The 16742-nt window shown below is 45.7% G+C and overlaps 1 protein-coding gene across 1 annotated transcript in view; it reads left to right on the plus strand.

Annotated features, from left to right (window-relative positions):
• LOC147672112 (E3 ubiquitin-protein ligase TRIM39-like) overlaps nt 1-16742 on the plus strand; it is a 158210-nt gene that overhangs the window by 37128 nt on the left and 104340 nt on the right. Inside the window, exon 2 of the mRNA XM_086948025.1 lies at nt 6386-6481. Within this exon, the coding sequence (XP_086804151.1) occupies nt 6386-6481 (96 nt within the window). The remainder of the gene's footprint in view (nt 1-6385; nt 6482-16742) is intronic.

The raw sequence follows: 16742 nt of genomic DNA on the forward strand, positions 1-16742 counted from the left end.
GCTCTCCTCCCTCTCTGCTGCTGAAATGATCCTCACAGGTGGCGCCATTACGGCTCCAATTGCCCAGATTATTTTGTTTAAATGACAGCTCCAAGACACTAAGGGGAAGGCATTATTGTGAACACAGCGAGTAGAGGGGGCGGATAATTCAATAAAATGTTGCTGCACGCAGGAAAGTTAAAACACATTGCTGTTGTGTGTGTATGGAGAGGCCGTTTAATGTGTGGTAGTCATGTGAGTGAGAGCATGTCTGAGTCCATGTGTGTCCCCACTGGGGCCAGTATGTTTATTTATGTGGATAAGGGAGAGCGTGTGATGGTGTCTGTCACCCCCCACAGGGCAGTATCCCCCACCAGTGACCCCCAGCATGTTGAGCCAACTTGGTACCAGCAGGTTTGTGTGTGTGGGTAAGGGGGGGAGAGTGTATGATTGAGTCTGTCCCCCTTCACATATCTGTACCTCTCACCAGTGACCCTGGCATCTTGCGTGAGCTAGGTGCCAGCATGTTTGTGTATGCGGGTAAGGGAGAGTGTGTGGGTGTGTCGGTCACCCTCCACATGGCAGTATCTCCCGCCAGTGGCCCTGGCATCTTGAGCCAGCTTGGTATAAGGAAGTTTATGTATGTGGGTAATGGAGAGTGTGTAAATGTCTGTCACCCCCACCTGCCAGTATCTCCCACCAGTGACCCTGACATCTTGAGCCAGCTTATTGCCAGTATATTTATGTGGGTAGGGGAGGCTGTGTGATTGTGGCTGTTACCCCCACTTGCCAGTATCTCTCGCCAGAGTCCCTGGCATCTTGATCCAGCTCCTTTTAAAAATGTAAGACTTGCTAACAGTCTGAATGTTTTGCATTCTGGGACTTGTAGTTCTTTTTTATACTATTAAAAAAAACAAGCAAAGAAAGCACATGAAAGAAGCATTTGCAATGCAATAGGTCTCGCATTTTCGGAAGTTTGAGCTATTGGCATTGTAAATGAGAAAGCCTTTTGTTTATGTTTTAAAAACTAAAACATAAATAAAAGTCATTTACAATGCCACTAGCTCAAACTCGCGTAAATGCGAGACCTATTGCATTGCATGCTAGAATGTGGAGAGCCGCATCAGCTTTTTATATGTATAAACCCGGCTTCCAGGTTTGCTTCCTTGAGAGAAAACGTTAAACCTTCCTCTGCTTTCAACATCACAACACAAATCCCAAATAATAAAGTATGTTCATCCTAAACAACATCATAGTTAAGAACTCTCGTGAGTACAGCGCAGACTCTTAAGGCCAAGTGCTCCAGAGTTTATATTGCCGACTTTGGAAATGAACCATGGTCTTAGGAATAATGTCCTCTGTTTATTCCTGTAACGAGTTTCCCTTTTCTGCCACATAAAAATAGATTAAATGTCACTCCCATTATTACGAACGACACACGTTTAATCAAAATAATTCAGTAGCAACTCAAGATTTAAATTGTGTGTGCCTTATTAAAGCAAACGTCCAACAATTATTTTTTTATAATGAGGCCTTGCAGTTTACAGGCCGATGAAGAGACGGTCAGGTTGCAAAACATTTTTACTCGGCTTCCTGAGAAACAGAATATGATGTCTATAATGTGGCTTAAAACGAACATGTGCCAAACGACCGGGATTTTTAGACAGCCTCTAGACCAACCCTGCCAAAGGACAAGAACTCAATAGCCTAGGGGTGATAAAAAAATGCACGCATTCAGTCTAATGTAGTAGCCCGCAGATGTCAAGGCTTCAAGAAAAGAAAAAAACAAGCATTGGCATAGCCCATAGGTTTCGCTTTTGGGACCTTATAAGTATTTAGTTATGCAGCACAATATCCTTGGTGCAACAACATCAACTGTTGCATGGCTAAACACTTATAAGGTCCCAAAGGCGAGACCTATTGGCTATGCCAATGCTTGTTTACCTTTGTGTACTACTCCCCATCCACTCTGTTGCTCTCACTCGTGTGCTGCTTTTCCTGTCCAAACTCCTTTGTTTCCCCCAACCACCACCATCATTTAGAAACATTTGCTGCAGCCCCATTTATGCCTGCACAAAGCATGCTGCCTTAAAATACGTTTTTTGTTTATATACTTTTAATTCGTTTTTTTTAATTTACCAAAATAAAAAAATGTAATCTGCGTCACTTTGTAGATGCACATGTATAATGACACGTGCGTGCCTGCGAAATAAAACATTGTCACCGTATCACTTTTCACTGTGCCATCAATCGATAGGAAGGAGCACCTTTATACAATAATTGATATTACTTGATTCTGAGATAATAACTTGCTGCAATAAAATAAAATGAATTACATTTATAAAAAATCCCTACTTGTAAGAAGGGTCCTTCAAGAAATGAATGCCGTGCTAGTCAAGGGCTACACTTCTCCCATGGGGACCATTTGTGCCTTCAATTAGCAAAATCATGGAACCTTTTTTTTTTTTATCTAAGCAATGCTGCAAATGATCTTTCCGGTGCTGCACTCCATCACCAAATGGCAATGGCAAACCAGTAGGAGCAAAAGGCGAGATCTATTGGCTTTGCTAATGCTTGTACTTAAATACCCTTGGCAAGTAGGAATTCGCTCTATAAGAACTCTGGTCCTCTCAATAAGCAAGAAATACCCCCCATATCACCGATAACAGAGAATTCATACCTTGCATTTGTGACAAGAGGAGTCACATGTCTTAAAATGACCTCTGAGGTACCTTATAAAAGAACTAAGGCAAACTGCAAAGGACCGCAGAAATTGAGATTCTTTTACTTTATAGACACAAATGGTGCCCCTCATATTAATAGCTAATATGGGTTCATGCCCTGCTGCCACCAGCCTAACTGTTTCTAATATCAAACGATCACAGAAAGAGGCAGCTTAAAAAGACACCGAAAGGCAACTACTCTTCAGTCAAATTGTGAAAATGTATTAGGGATTAATCATTCCAACAGCAGATTCGCATTGCCATCTTTGACCATAGTTCCTGTTAAAGCCCACATTAATGTTCCCGCCCAGAAAGTTTCCAGCTCACAGTGTAATGACTGGATGAGTTGTATCTTTCCAAAGCTTACTTCCACTCGCTCTAAAGCCCATGCTTATTTGAAACATAGTCACGTTTGCCCCTAGCGAACTTCAAAAAGAGTTGATTGCCATTACAAGTCGTAATTTCGCACAGCCTCAGTTATTACAACTATACACATTTTTATAAAACTAAAGTGGAACATTTTCTAGAAGAACAATTTCGGTGGCAGACTAATGCAAAATGGAACGGGCTGGCAAATGCCAATTACTTGTTCAATAGTCAAGTACTGAAAAAGAAAATACTGGAGAAAGCTATCATCTAATAATCAAAGGTTTCATTACAACTGCCTAAAAAACCTTAAACGTTTACAGCTCCATACGGTTCAATGTGCTCCTGTGCAAATCAGCAGCGGTCAGGAGAATTCCTATGGATAAAAGAGAACGGATGTAAGATAATATCTACAAAATGGGAAAGGATATCTCTGTATGAAATAAGAAGAGTACAGCAAATGTCTGTATGGAATTAGGACATCTGTACAGGTTAATACTGGAACATTTGCATGGCATAGCAAGATGTGTCTATACTGAATAACAAAGGGTGTTGCTGTAAGAATAATAGAGGGGACAGCTGTACAGACTACCAGGGCGCATGCAGAATTTAAAAGAACACACCTATATCTAAGAACATCCGTGGGGTAAAAGAAAACACCCGTGTACAAACAGTTGTGTGCATCAATACAGACTAAAGGAGAACATCCGTGCTGGGACAGATAAAGAGAATCTGAACACAATAACGCGCTTAGAGAAAATATATAGAATATGAAGGGGCAAACATTAATGAGATAACGTGCAACAACCAGGGATCCTTGAATGTACAAAAGGCAGTGCACGATTATGGGAAGTTTAAAATTATACAAGGTATATCCATAATGAAAGGGGAACAACTGTTCAGAGCACTGGCCGCTTTAGTAGAGACTGACAGCGGCCGTAAAAGCGAAAGTGATCGCGATCAAGTGAAAGTGATCGTGATCGCGGGGACGTGCTCTGTGGTGGGGGAGGGGCGGAGCGAGGCGCATGGGAGAGCAAGGAAAGGGTGCTGCGAGGAATGCGTGCAACGGCAAAAGCAGGCTGGCGAGTGGTGTGCGATGAGCGCGCATCATGACGAGAGAGGAAAGCCATATAGCACCTCTGCTTGTAATTGTGCGCGTATCACATGCTCTATGCCTGCCAAAAGCGTGTGGTAGCACTTTGAAAACCCACACACTGAGAGCCCAATTCACAGAACTAACTTAAGACAAAATCCTAAACTTACTACTTTTGGTATTCACAGAAGTTAGGATTTTGTATTAAGTTTGTCTTAAGACAGACTTAAGACAGATTTTAGTTAGGATTTTGTCTTAAGTCTGTTTTAAGACAAACTTAAGACAAAATCCCAACTTCTGTGAATACCAAAAGTAGCACGCACGTTTAGGATTTTGTCTTAAGTTAGTTCTGTGAATCGGGACCTAAATGTCTCGCCGAGCAGCGCATGCTCTGCCTCAGGCGAGACCTAAAAATCACTGAAAAATGCAAGCGTGAACAAGCTGAATGAAAAACTAATACAAAAGCTGCCAGTTGAATTGCGTTCCCTTTCCTTTGTATAATATAGTAGATGCCAGGAAATATTCAGAGTGCTACTATGAGAAACAATAGCAACTGTTGGCCCCAGCCCTACCAGCTCATTGGAGTTGCTATACAACTAAAACATCTCTATGGTGCCTTCTTTGCTAGCTGAGCTCAAACAGTTTAAAAACATCTGGGAAAGTAGAGGCAGTGGGCACTTATGTCAATCCTCTGTTATTTATTAACTCTTTCTTGACTGGGACTCTCATCCTTGTAAGTTTAAGCAGCAAAAGCTTTTGAATGTATCAGTTGCAGCGCTTATTAAAAGCTTATTGACTACTTCGATATTCGTTTAACCTGCTGCCCCATCATTACCGAGCAATCTTTCCCACCTCCCATATGTCAGACCTGTGATTATCCCAAGTATTTTATCAATGTGCCTTCCAGTTTAGTGCTTTTACACGTGCTTCTATAATCAAAAAATATATACGTATGGTCATCACCGGAAATCGTTGGGTCTTCCATGTGTTTGGTGATTACGTCACATAGGGATGTCATTGTGCTGAAAATATATGTGACCGAGGCTATGTTACAGTAGTGTATGATAATGTGTTGCATCGCTAAACACTTACAAGGTCTCGAAGGCAAGACCCATTGCATTGCAATGCTTGTTTACATTTATTTTCAACTTTTTTTTTTCTTTACACTTTTTGTATTGAACAACTTTTAAATATTTTGTATACTTTTATTATTCTACTGAGGTCTATGGCTGGTTAGTCTATTTTTTTCCCACCGTATCGATAGGAGTGGTTTTTTCATTAGTTAGAATTTGGAGCCGTCCCAGTCCGATTTTTAAGACTTTTTAAAATGCGTTTTCTTACATCTATGGGCTCTGGTTTGAAATGTATTCTACTGTAGGAAGGGTTATTTCATGTACTGTATAGAATAGTTATTTGTTTAGTGTGACGTTCTGTTAGCACACTCTTAAAACACAGCTATCACCCCTGAGGGTGTCCCGATGATGTAGCAGGTTTGAAGCTGGCTTCAGGAGGGTTTACTTTTGAATTCGAGAAGGGAGGAGGAGGCTTTGTTGTGTTGTGTTTGGTCTTTTCAGGCTTTAGGAGCAATGATGAGAAGGCCCATCCAGCAGATCTGCATTTGTGTGTGCGTGGAGTGTGTGCAAGTGAGTCCACAGAATGGGAGAGCCTGCAAGGGTGGTGGGATCGGGGGTGGCTGTTCAAGTAGGCAGTGCCTCTGTTAAGTACTGCAGATGTTGGGTGAGGCAGTTGTGTATCTGGCAGTGGTATTCCCTTAGGTGAGGTGTGATGTGGGCCAAGCATGGAAGATCGAGGATTGGTCTGGCTGGAGCGTTCTGGGCAGTCTGGAGTCTTTTAGACAGCTGCTTGGTTATTCCGGTGTATATAGTGTGTGTATTGCATGTTAGTGCGTTTTGACATAACATTGGTGGGAAGTGAGTTTGTAGCAATGAATGCAATTGCAGGGATGTATTGATACTTTACATTACTTCTATAAGGATTTAAATGACGCACAGGAGCTTTCCAGAAGGTGTAGTTCAGGCACCAGTGCTTGGGGAATCTCAGCTCTCCCACTGATCATTGAGTCAATTGATAATCATTTTTCTGCTTCTTGTCTTCAGATGTAGGAGACAGTTTATGTTCCTTAGGTGCCGTTCTGGTGCGTGTTTGGTGATGTGTGTAACGCGCTTCTTGCACACGTCTAATTCAGGTGCCTCTCTCCTTGCAGGCTGATCTCCAAGACTGGTTGGAAATTTTGAAGAAAGAGGTGGAAGACCTCCAAGAACCCAAAAAGAGAGAGGAGGAACAATTTAGGAAAATGAGGGTGAGTGGGAGCCTTTAGCGGGATTTGAAACTATGAAAGACCTCTACAGCAAAGGTACATTCAACATTGCTCATTCACCAATTAGTGGCGCATAGAAACATTTCAACATCTAAAATTAATGGCTTGATCAAAAATCGACTTCATTATAGTTATTCACTTTTCTTTCTCAAAAGTTTAGCCCTATAATTTCGATACATCGATGCATCGTTTTCTTCCCATTACTCCTGTTCCAAAAGCTGCCCCCTCCCGTTTCATGAATGTATCCAGTAGTCCCACCCATATCTCAATGTGTGCATGGGCCTTATCCTTATTGTCATGCCTGGTCTCTTCAAGTGGGCCTCCTTGGCTACAGCCCGTTCAGCCATGGCTGCCGCTCCTCATTCTGGCCACACTGAAGCATCCATGTTTTTGACAACCATAAATAACATCCAGCGCAGGAATTTAAAGGCCGTTGTTGGTCTTTGGGCCTCCAGCTGGACTCCGACAGACTGCAGGGTTTATATCCCCAGGGATCTGCACCACAGTCCTCATTTAAGTTGACCCTTTACCCCAAATATTCATTCACCTCGGGGCACTCCCAGGCCAGATGCAAAAAAAGAGGCGCCTGTGGCTTGAGGCAGTCTTACCAGGGTCTATTTTATGTAGTAACACGTGTCTGCAGTATGTATGATGAAGGAAGTGAAAGCGTAGTAGCTTAAAACATGCGATACTCGACACATTCTTCACCAAGGTACACATCTTTTCCGATTAGGCAACTCCAAATTGAGTCCCCTAACGGCTCTCACCTAAAATCTGCTGTCGTGGCCTTGTACAAGTGGGAGACCAAGTGGCGGCCCACACCCAACTCCAAGAATCCTCTAAAACTTAGGAAAGTAGCCGGGTCCCGTGGACATGTGGGCCACATGTCATGCACAATAGCTGCAATGCTAGCATGCTACAAAAAGTGACCCTGTCCTATATGGAAGCTTTCCTGGGTAGCCTCAAAAGCTAGGAAATCTTCTTTAGGACACTAAACCCTCAACCTCTGGAGCCTCTCACCGTTCAGGCAGACAGATTTACAGAGTCCCCCAGTATTCTGAGGGGTGGTAGATCCCTAAATAACATATTAATTGAACGAACGGGTCCTCCAAAACCACTTGACTGTTGGTTCCCACAGAAGGACAGTGTGCTTGGCAAGGTATGGCACACGTACCACGTCCTGACCCCCTGCCACAGGCAGCTGTGGTATGGAAGAGCGTCCTCCTGTGTCTCCCAAAAATGACATCCTCTTCTAACCTGTGCGCCACATGTTGAATTTGGGGGTCCAAATTATATCGCTCTAGATTAGCAAAGCCAGGTCCTGCCGAAGCACATATCGCCCACTCGGGGGTGATGCGGAGGTCCCCTTGGGTGAATCCAACAGCAATGATGAGAGTTCATCAGAACTCCTGAAACTAATATAGCGATTACTGGTATCGCTTTTATCGAAATTCTTATCATTGTGCATACCGCGTACATTGATATTGTCCTTTTTGGTATTAAGATGTTTATTGCACATTGACCTTGTTCTCACTGGTAATGACATTGTCAGTTGTGCATGGATTATGGAATACATGGATATCGTTACTGCCGTGTCGGCACTGCTGAGCAAACGCAGGCTATGGCATACATTGCATTTGCATAGACGGCATTGGCATTGTCATGTGCGCACAGGTTATGTTATACATTGACTTGTCATTTATTGGTATTGCTGTTCTTGGGCCCGATCATATCATGGTATTCAGTGACATCGAATTCACCCATTCCAATATTCCTTTATTGTGTTGCATACGTCTCGGTGGTGTATGGGCCACAGTCATTCCCAGGTACTGGGAGCTATCTGATTCCCAGAGGGGCACTGGGAGGCAAGTCATCCCACTCATGAGGGCATAGGCCAATGTCCGCGGACTTGATCATTCTCACCTAGGTGCCTACGCTAACCATGGGTCCCACTCTGCGACTCTGGGCAATAGCTTGCTTAATCTCCACAATGGCCCCAGCAGCGCCGGGAATGCCTGGCTTCACCTTGGGGGTGCCCTCTCTCAGGGAAAGCCAGGACGGGTTCCCCAGCGGTATACAGCGCCAGGACGCCACGTAACGAGGTAACAGTGTGCTTTACAAGTATACATACACATGAGTAGCCAGAGATTCCAGAGGAAAAACTAGAGATTTTCTATAGTTGAAGTGAAGGCTGGACAATTCCCCAAATGCAGTTAAGTACAACCGGGTGGTAGAGATCGCTGAGGGGATAAGAATTAAGAGTATTGTATGCATATATTGTCAGGTTCCCTATAGGGCCCCTTTGTAGTTTTCCCTATGTTAAACAGACTGTGCAAAATACTGGCCACGTTAGCTTTGCACATATTACTACATAATCAGGTTTGCCTTTTGTGCCACATTACATTTTCACATCGAACCTGCAGTTGTTTTCACATTTTGTTCTTTCCTGGGATTTGTTCTGAACAGCAGACACGGTCAAACAACAATGTCCCTTGTTATTATGTTCTGGTCAGGCACTCGCACCTAGACGCAACACCGAACTGCAGCTGTTTATGAACATGCGAACCTTGTCATATAGGTACCCAGAGTAATGTAACACTGAGAGAGAGTGATTTTTCCTGGGAGAAGATCACATATGGATCTGAGATGTAAAATCTATTTGTTTTGTGATCCTGTGTACAAATCAGTTCGTATTTAATACTACATTTCATAGTTCCTGCATTGTACAAACATTAAAAGGAAACTACATATGTCCCCATGCTCTACTCAACCTCACATCACGCCTTTCATACCAAGCTCCCGCATTCACACCTCACATACATCCAATGCCCAGCTTGAATTAGCGTGCACTACTGAAATCTTGGGAAGACCCCATCCTAATCAAATTTCCATGATTGTGCTGCCCGCTGGGATCCATGAAGTTCAAGTCGATGTACGTTTCAGTGGGTAACAATTGCTTTAAACCACCGTCCTCAGGACTTCCCTGTTTTTCAATATTTTTACAACGGAGAGTAATGGGGAATCTGAAAGCAAAGGGAATAGTATAATTTATACTGCACTGATTTCAATTGATTTGCTATCACGTTACACGTGGTGATCACTACTCCACTCTCAAAAGTGGGTGTTGTTCATAGTTGGTCATTATATTTATACCTTATAGACAGGTTATAAGGTATAAATATAATCACCAACTATGAACAGCATGTTCAGATACCCAGGATTTCCTGCGTCTCTAATTTTAAATTCAAACTTTTTAAAAATAAGATCCCTTTCTCTCTCCTCCTGTCAATTCACTCATGAGAAAGGTGATGGATCTTTTATTTTCCTTCCCCCTCACCCTCTTTTGAAAGTGGAGTAGAGGTCACCAGGCTTTGAAAGTGTATATATAGTAATGTGTGTAGGGCAATGTTCAGAATAGTTCCTTCTATATTACCTATTGGCAGTCGTCAGTAGATAGTTCTAGTGAGGACCAAAGTTTCCATAGGAAAGACGTTTTTTGTTTTGCTAATAACTTTAGCAACGCTTGACGAATCTTCACGAAATTCACAAAACTTCCCCTTTTCGGTTTAGCTGCAATGTTGAAAGTTTTGTGGGGATCCGTCCAGCCAGGGGTCAAGAATAAGAGGGGGTCACAAAACATGTTTCCCCCATGTTATGTCTGTGGGGATTTTCCATTTCCTAGCAATAAACATCGAGGGGGGGCCCTGTGGTGGGACTGGCAATAGGGTTTGTGGGGCACAATACAAGTCTCACCCAGTGGTCCTGGAAGGGTTCAGCGCATAATGGCTTTCCACATGCTCAGGGAAGCCCAGGAGGGATGCATTGTTGATTGGTGATATTGGTTTCAGCATTTTCAACCTTGTCCACTGCTTTGTGGAGGTCCACTCTCAGTTGGTTAACTTCAATAGATACTTTTGCTATTTTGTCCCTCGAAAGCTACCCCCTGCCATTGTATCGCCTCCATGAATCCAGCACCGGGGGGCACCTTCGGCGCGGGCTCTGGGGTGGATGGATGATCTGAACAAGAATGCCTGATTGGCCTAGTGAGATGTAATATATTGTGTAATAGTATTCCCCTGTTGACTCTGGGTCCTCTCCTTCCCCATAGTTTAATGAGAGCGGCATAACCGCATGCAACACTCACAGGGCCACTAAAGCAGAAAAAACATCCTCCCGAGCCATGCCATAAGAGGACTGGCATTATAAGATGGCTCCAGATCTGGTCGCACCAACCAGCAGAGGTAGATGGAAACATCTCAATGCTGCTAAAGTATGGACACCAGTGCCCTTCAACAGTAGCCTCACCCATTAACACAGTCTCAGCCTTCGGACAAGGGTGCAGGCTAGAACCAGATGTCCGGCACAGCAGGGGGAAGCCGCCGGGCAGAGCATGCCCAACAATGGGAATAGCCAGCAGGCTTAGGTCAGGACCCAAGATCTGTTTTATATGCACCATACTAGACTTCAGGGCCGTGAAGGGCAAACTCTGCCCCAAATAGGACCAGGTCCTCCTACCCCTCTGAGAGCCCCACGCCTGTCAAACCAGTTGAAGGACTTGCCAGGCAAAAGTCCATTAACATGCCGATGGTGGTAGGGCCTTTGCTCCAGGACCAGAGCTGCATCACCCCACACCATAGACACTTCTCATCCATGCAACACATACCCCCTGCCCACCTCTCCTCCTGGGATCAATAGCTGGTTAATTCAAATTCAAAAGAATGCAAGTTATGCGCAGCCCTCTCCCAACCTAAATTCAGGGGCGGTGATCTCCTTCGCCTGGGCCAGTTGTGCTAGTTTGGATGGCCGTCCTCCTGCACTGTGCTGAAACCCCAAGCAAAATGAACAATTGATGGATAGAATGCAGAACAATGTCATACATTCACCTCAGTACAGACATCTGGGCCTAAATCCATCGTTTGTTTGCTCACCATGCCATTCCAGTTTGGACCCAGCCATATGCAAATTAGTCTTGACCCTGCGCCCAATGGGAACAGTCCAGCCCGAACTGCCAGGATTTACATATGGCCAGGTCTAAACTGGGGTGGCATGGTGAGCGAAATAATGATGGATTAAACCCAGATCACTTGACGGTGGATGAATGTTTTGATTTGTTCTGCATTCCGTCCATCAATTGTGTGTCTTGCTTTCTCAACCTAAGTGCGCGGGCATGCCCAGACGTGGATCCCGGGCTCACTGTGCCACTGGAATCAAGCTATCCTGGCTGATATGGGGTGAAACCCCAAAATCGGTCCTAGGAGGCTTTTTCTGGTCCAGGGAGGACCTGGCTTGGCAGTTCGGGCTGGACTGTTCCCATGAGGCACAGGGTCAAGACTGATTTGCATATGGCCAGGTCTAAACTGGGGTGGCATGGTGATCAAAAGAATGATGGATTTAACCCAGATCTCTCGACTGGGGGTGAATGTTTTGATTTGTTCTGCATTCCGTCCATCAGTTGTGTCTCTTTTGAAACCCCAAGCAAAGCCTAAGCCTTCAGCACCTAGTACTTAGACCTCATACCGACAGCCGACACCTATTCGACTATCTATGCCAAGCAGACCGTCTATGTCCACCACCTCAGTGCCGGGGAGTTTTGATGCCGAGATCTAGTTCAGAGCTCAAATCTTTGGAGCCGATCCCCAAGTCCGGTTTCGACATGACACTGGAGCCAATCCTACATAGGCTCCAAGAACAGCTAGACGTCAAACAAAAGCAGATCCACCCCCACACCTGACGTATACTTGCAAAAGCTTCCTCTGAAACTCCTCTACCACCAACTAAAATGAGGATAACCTTTCAAGAGGCTGTGGACCATCCAGTTCATTCCAAACACAGAAAGAAAGTAGACCGGGCCACCAGCCCTTTTCCCCAGGCTCAGCACCACCACCAGCTCACCTTTCCCCACCACAGTCTCTGGAAGATCCACTGGACATCTCACCTTATTGGCCCTCCTCCACCCGCATGCTCCTGCATGCTCCTCATTCCTGGTGGTCCAGTCGGAGAGCCTCGATCTTCTGCTGGCAACTGTTGTCTGAGTCTGTTTTTGTGCTGTTTTTCTGTCATTCTGTGCCTGTTTTCTTTCTTCCTTCCAGCCTCCTCACTGTATCTTTATTGTGCCTGTGTTGTTTTTCTGTCTTTCTGTGCACGCTTTCTGTCTTCCTTCTAGCCTCCTTACTGTATTTCTATTGTGCCAGTAATTGTACCTATGTCCTCAGTGTTGTTTAGCTGTTTTCTGTCTCAATGCCCCTTTGCCCTCTGTGCCCTTCCCTGGCTGCTGCCCATGTGACCCCTCCCCCCTTGCCGGTTCCCGCTTCCCAGCTGCGCTTCCCTTTCCCCCGCCCCTACTTCGCTGCGCCAAAGGCAAGCATGTCTGCGCCCGTCCGCTACCTGACCACGGCCTGTGCCAGGAAGCCTGGATCTAAGACCTCTCACCGCTACAACTCCGTTAACCTTCGCACACTCAACCCTGGAAGGAACAACAGCTGCCAGCGAGTGACAGCGAACACCACCCACGGCCAGTTCTCCTGCAGACACTGCCACAAACCTTCCCCATCTACAGCCCCCGCAAGAACGCTGAACCCACGTTGGACGCCCGTACCACCGAAGCCCTGAGGTGCATTCTCCTCAGTGTGCGCTCCCTCCACAGACACGCTGTAGAGATCTGGGAGCTGCTCGACACCCTCTCACCAGACGTCGCCTTTTTCACGGAAACCTGGACCAACGCCACCTCTGCCCCAGACATCGCCACCGCCATCCCCGACAGATACAAGATCCAGAGAAAGGACCGCCCCCACCACCCAGGAGGAGGACTCGCCATCACGCGAGTGCTCCCTCCGACTCTCCACATCCAGCACAAGCGACCCCAACCCCCTCTTCTACACAGCTACTTCCAGATCCAGATACAGACCAGCTCCAGAACCATGCTGTGTGAGGCCCTTACCTACAGACCCCCTGGGCCTCGCGCCTCTCACGCCAACACCATGGCCGACCTTGTTGCACCCCACGCCATTGCCTCCACGGACTACATTCTCATGAGAGACCTGAACTTCCACTTCGACAACCGCAGCGACCCCGACTTCACCACCCTTCTGGACAACCTCGCCAACCTTGGACTAAAGCAGCTTGTCACCACCCCGACCCACACGGCGGACCCATCCTCTACCTCATTTTCACAGGAGGGACAAACCGCATTGCGGTCCGCAATCATTTGCAGACGTATAATGTCTCCTTGGAGGGCATGGCAGTTATTATGGTTGTGAGTGCTGAGATAGCGTACCCATTTGAGATTTTCCACTCATGGGTGACATTTCCGCCTGTAATATGTTCCATACAGGACGCAGCAAGTTCCTATTTCTGCATGGCAGCTCCGTGTTTGGTTTAATGCCGCCCTTCCCCACAGTTTAACGGTGATTAGATTAGGTCCTTTGTCCATTCCAGGCGCTTCTTGGCCTGTGTTGGCTGGATTTACCCTGCATCCTCGTGTGGGGGCAGTCCCCATTGCTGACTTGAGAATCCTATATACCTCCGCAATTGGGGTTATTAGGGCTTTAGTTCAATATATCACCTGCAATTTCCAGGGCGGGGCCCCAGGTGTTGCGGCACTTCCAGTTGGACCGAGCGAAATGAAGTATAGTCCTGTCATGGTTAATGCAGTTATGGGCAAGCGTCCCCAGGATAAAGATGATATGCCTTTCTGGCTTGCCGAGAAATTTGTCAAAAAGAAAGTAATCCCTTGGTTTCATCCAATGATCACACTCATTCATATACACTCCACTATATTGTCATTCATTCACACTTCACTCTATGGTCCTCAATGGTACCATACAAAAATACAATGGTTATCAATACAAACACCCCTAAATCATGAACAACCTGAAATTACTATTTATCACAATGTATGAAGGTCATGTAAAGATTCCCATGAATTAACACCCCGATGTGTTAGGTCCAACATTACGGTTTTGAGTCTCTCTCCTGTTTTTAGAATGTGTATATTCTTTTGTGTTAATGTATAACTTGAATTGTTTTTAATGTTTTTAATTGACACTGGATTCAAATAAATGTATACATTGTGCTAAATAGTAATTTCAGGTTGTTCATGATTAAGGGGTGTTTGTATTAATAACCATTGTATTTTTGTATGGTACCATTGAGGACCATAGAGTGAAGTGTATATGAATGAGTGTGATCATTGGATGAACCCAAGGGATTACTTTCTTTTTGACATTTGTTGGTACCCTTTCCCTTGGATAGTTGGGCCATTCCCTTTTCTCTTATATTTATTGCCGAGAAATTTGACAAACTGGAGGCAGTTTTTCCTAATTCGAGTCCTGTAGAAAAACACAGGATTCTTACAATTAGCTTGCCCAAGGACTTGGTACCGGAGGCCGGTGACTGCGAGTCATGGAGTAGAATCTTTGCGGCAGTGTAAACTAGGTGCTTCGGTACTCCGTCAATGGCTCTCCTTCCCTCTGTCATTAAGCGTGTTTAGGATGAACACGGACCTGAGGCAGCGGTTGAATTGGGAATGAGACTCGTCGGCACGTTTGACGTAGTTTCTGATCTGGTCCTTTCTAACAGAAAGGGAGATGCGGTAAACTTTAAAGTGTCTAATAATTTGCGCGATGTCCCCGATGCCGATGAACCCTGGTAGTTACCGAGAATTATTACGGTGGCTTATAAAACCAGAGGCCATAATAGTTTAGGTGTCAAGCCGTTTTCTACAAAAGAGAAAAAACTCCGAAGTCTGATAAAGTTGATCAGCCCAAATCTCAAAAGCAGAATTGGAGTAAGAACAAAAAACAGGGTAAACAACAACAGAAACAAGAGTCTCGTCCCGCATCACCTGTGCCTGCGTCTACAGACCGCACTTATGACTTGCGCGACTGCGCAATGATTAAATCGCTTGATCGTTTTCAGGTTCCTGATCAACGTTCTCCTCGTTCTTTACAGGACACATCGGCCTCACAGTCCGGTGGCGGGAGCGGCGGTAGAGGAAGGGGTGGCCAGCAGAGTCGCGACCAGCCCCGCCCGAAGGATGGAAAAGGCAAGCAGGACGATTCTTCACAGAAACGACCACAGTTTCAGAAAAAGAAAGTTGCTGCTTTAACAGCGAGATATGCCACAGATCGTGAGAACGCAGCTTCGGAATCTGACGTGGGCGCTGACGCTGTTGGACAGCGCGGCGGAGATTACCATTGTTCGAGAGGCCCTGCGTCCACTACTGAAGGTGACAGCGACTGACAAATTTGTTGTTGTTGAGACAGCTGACACTAGAGTAGCTCCCCCTGACAGGCATTATGAGATTGACCTTTTTATTGAAGGTGACATACAACGTACTATAAAAGGGGTATTTTGGGAAAATCTAACTACCACATATGACATTTTGTTAGCAGAAGTTGACTGGCCTCCACCTTTTGTTCTCGCTGCTCCACGAAATTGGCGATTCTGAAGGAACGCGCACTGTCGCAGGGAATACTCATGTTGGTTGTTACCCCATATCCTGCCCTGGAAGCAGTGACGAAAGCCAGTGTACCAAATTCTAAAGCTTTGCACCCACGGTGGATACATGGGCAGCATCATTGACGTCTCCTGATGTCACGTTCATTTTTGATGCCTCCTTACAGTTGCAGGAGTATTTACAGCATGAATTTGTTCATCCTGCTCCTTTGACTATGCAGCCTTTGGAGGATTTCCATTGTATCATTTACACTGACGGTTCCGCCCTCACTCTACCGCCCTTACTCTACCACCCTCACTCTCTCTATCGCCCTCACTCTCTCTATCGCCCTCACTCTCTCTATCTCCTTTACTCTCTCTATCGCCCTCACTCTCTCTATCGCCCTCACTCTCTCTATCGCCCTCACTCACTCTACCGCCCTCACTCACTCTACCGCCCTCACTCTACCGCCCTCACTCTACCGCCCTCACTCTACTGCCCTCACTCTACTGCCCTCACTCTACCGCCCTCACTCACACTCTATCTATTGCCCTCCCTCACTCTATCTATTGCCATCCCTCACTCTATCTATCGCCCTCCCTCTATCTATCGCCCTCCCTCTATCTATCGCCCTTCCTCTATCTATCACCCTCACTCTATCTAGCGCCCTCACTCTATCTATCGCCCTCCCTCACTCTATCGCCCTCCCTCTATCTATCGCCGTTCCTCTATCTATCGCCCTTCCTCTATCTATCGAGCGCCCTCACTCTATCTAGCGCCCCACTCTATCTAGCGCCCTAACTCACT

Source organism: Lissotriton vulgaris, unplaced genomic scaffold (genome assembly GCF_964263255.1).
Source record: "Lissotriton vulgaris unplaced genomic scaffold, aLisVul1.2 SCAFFOLD_996, whole genome shotgun sequence".
Lineage (NCBI taxonomy): Eukaryota > Metazoa > Chordata > Amphibia > Caudata > Salamandridae > Lissotriton > Lissotriton vulgaris.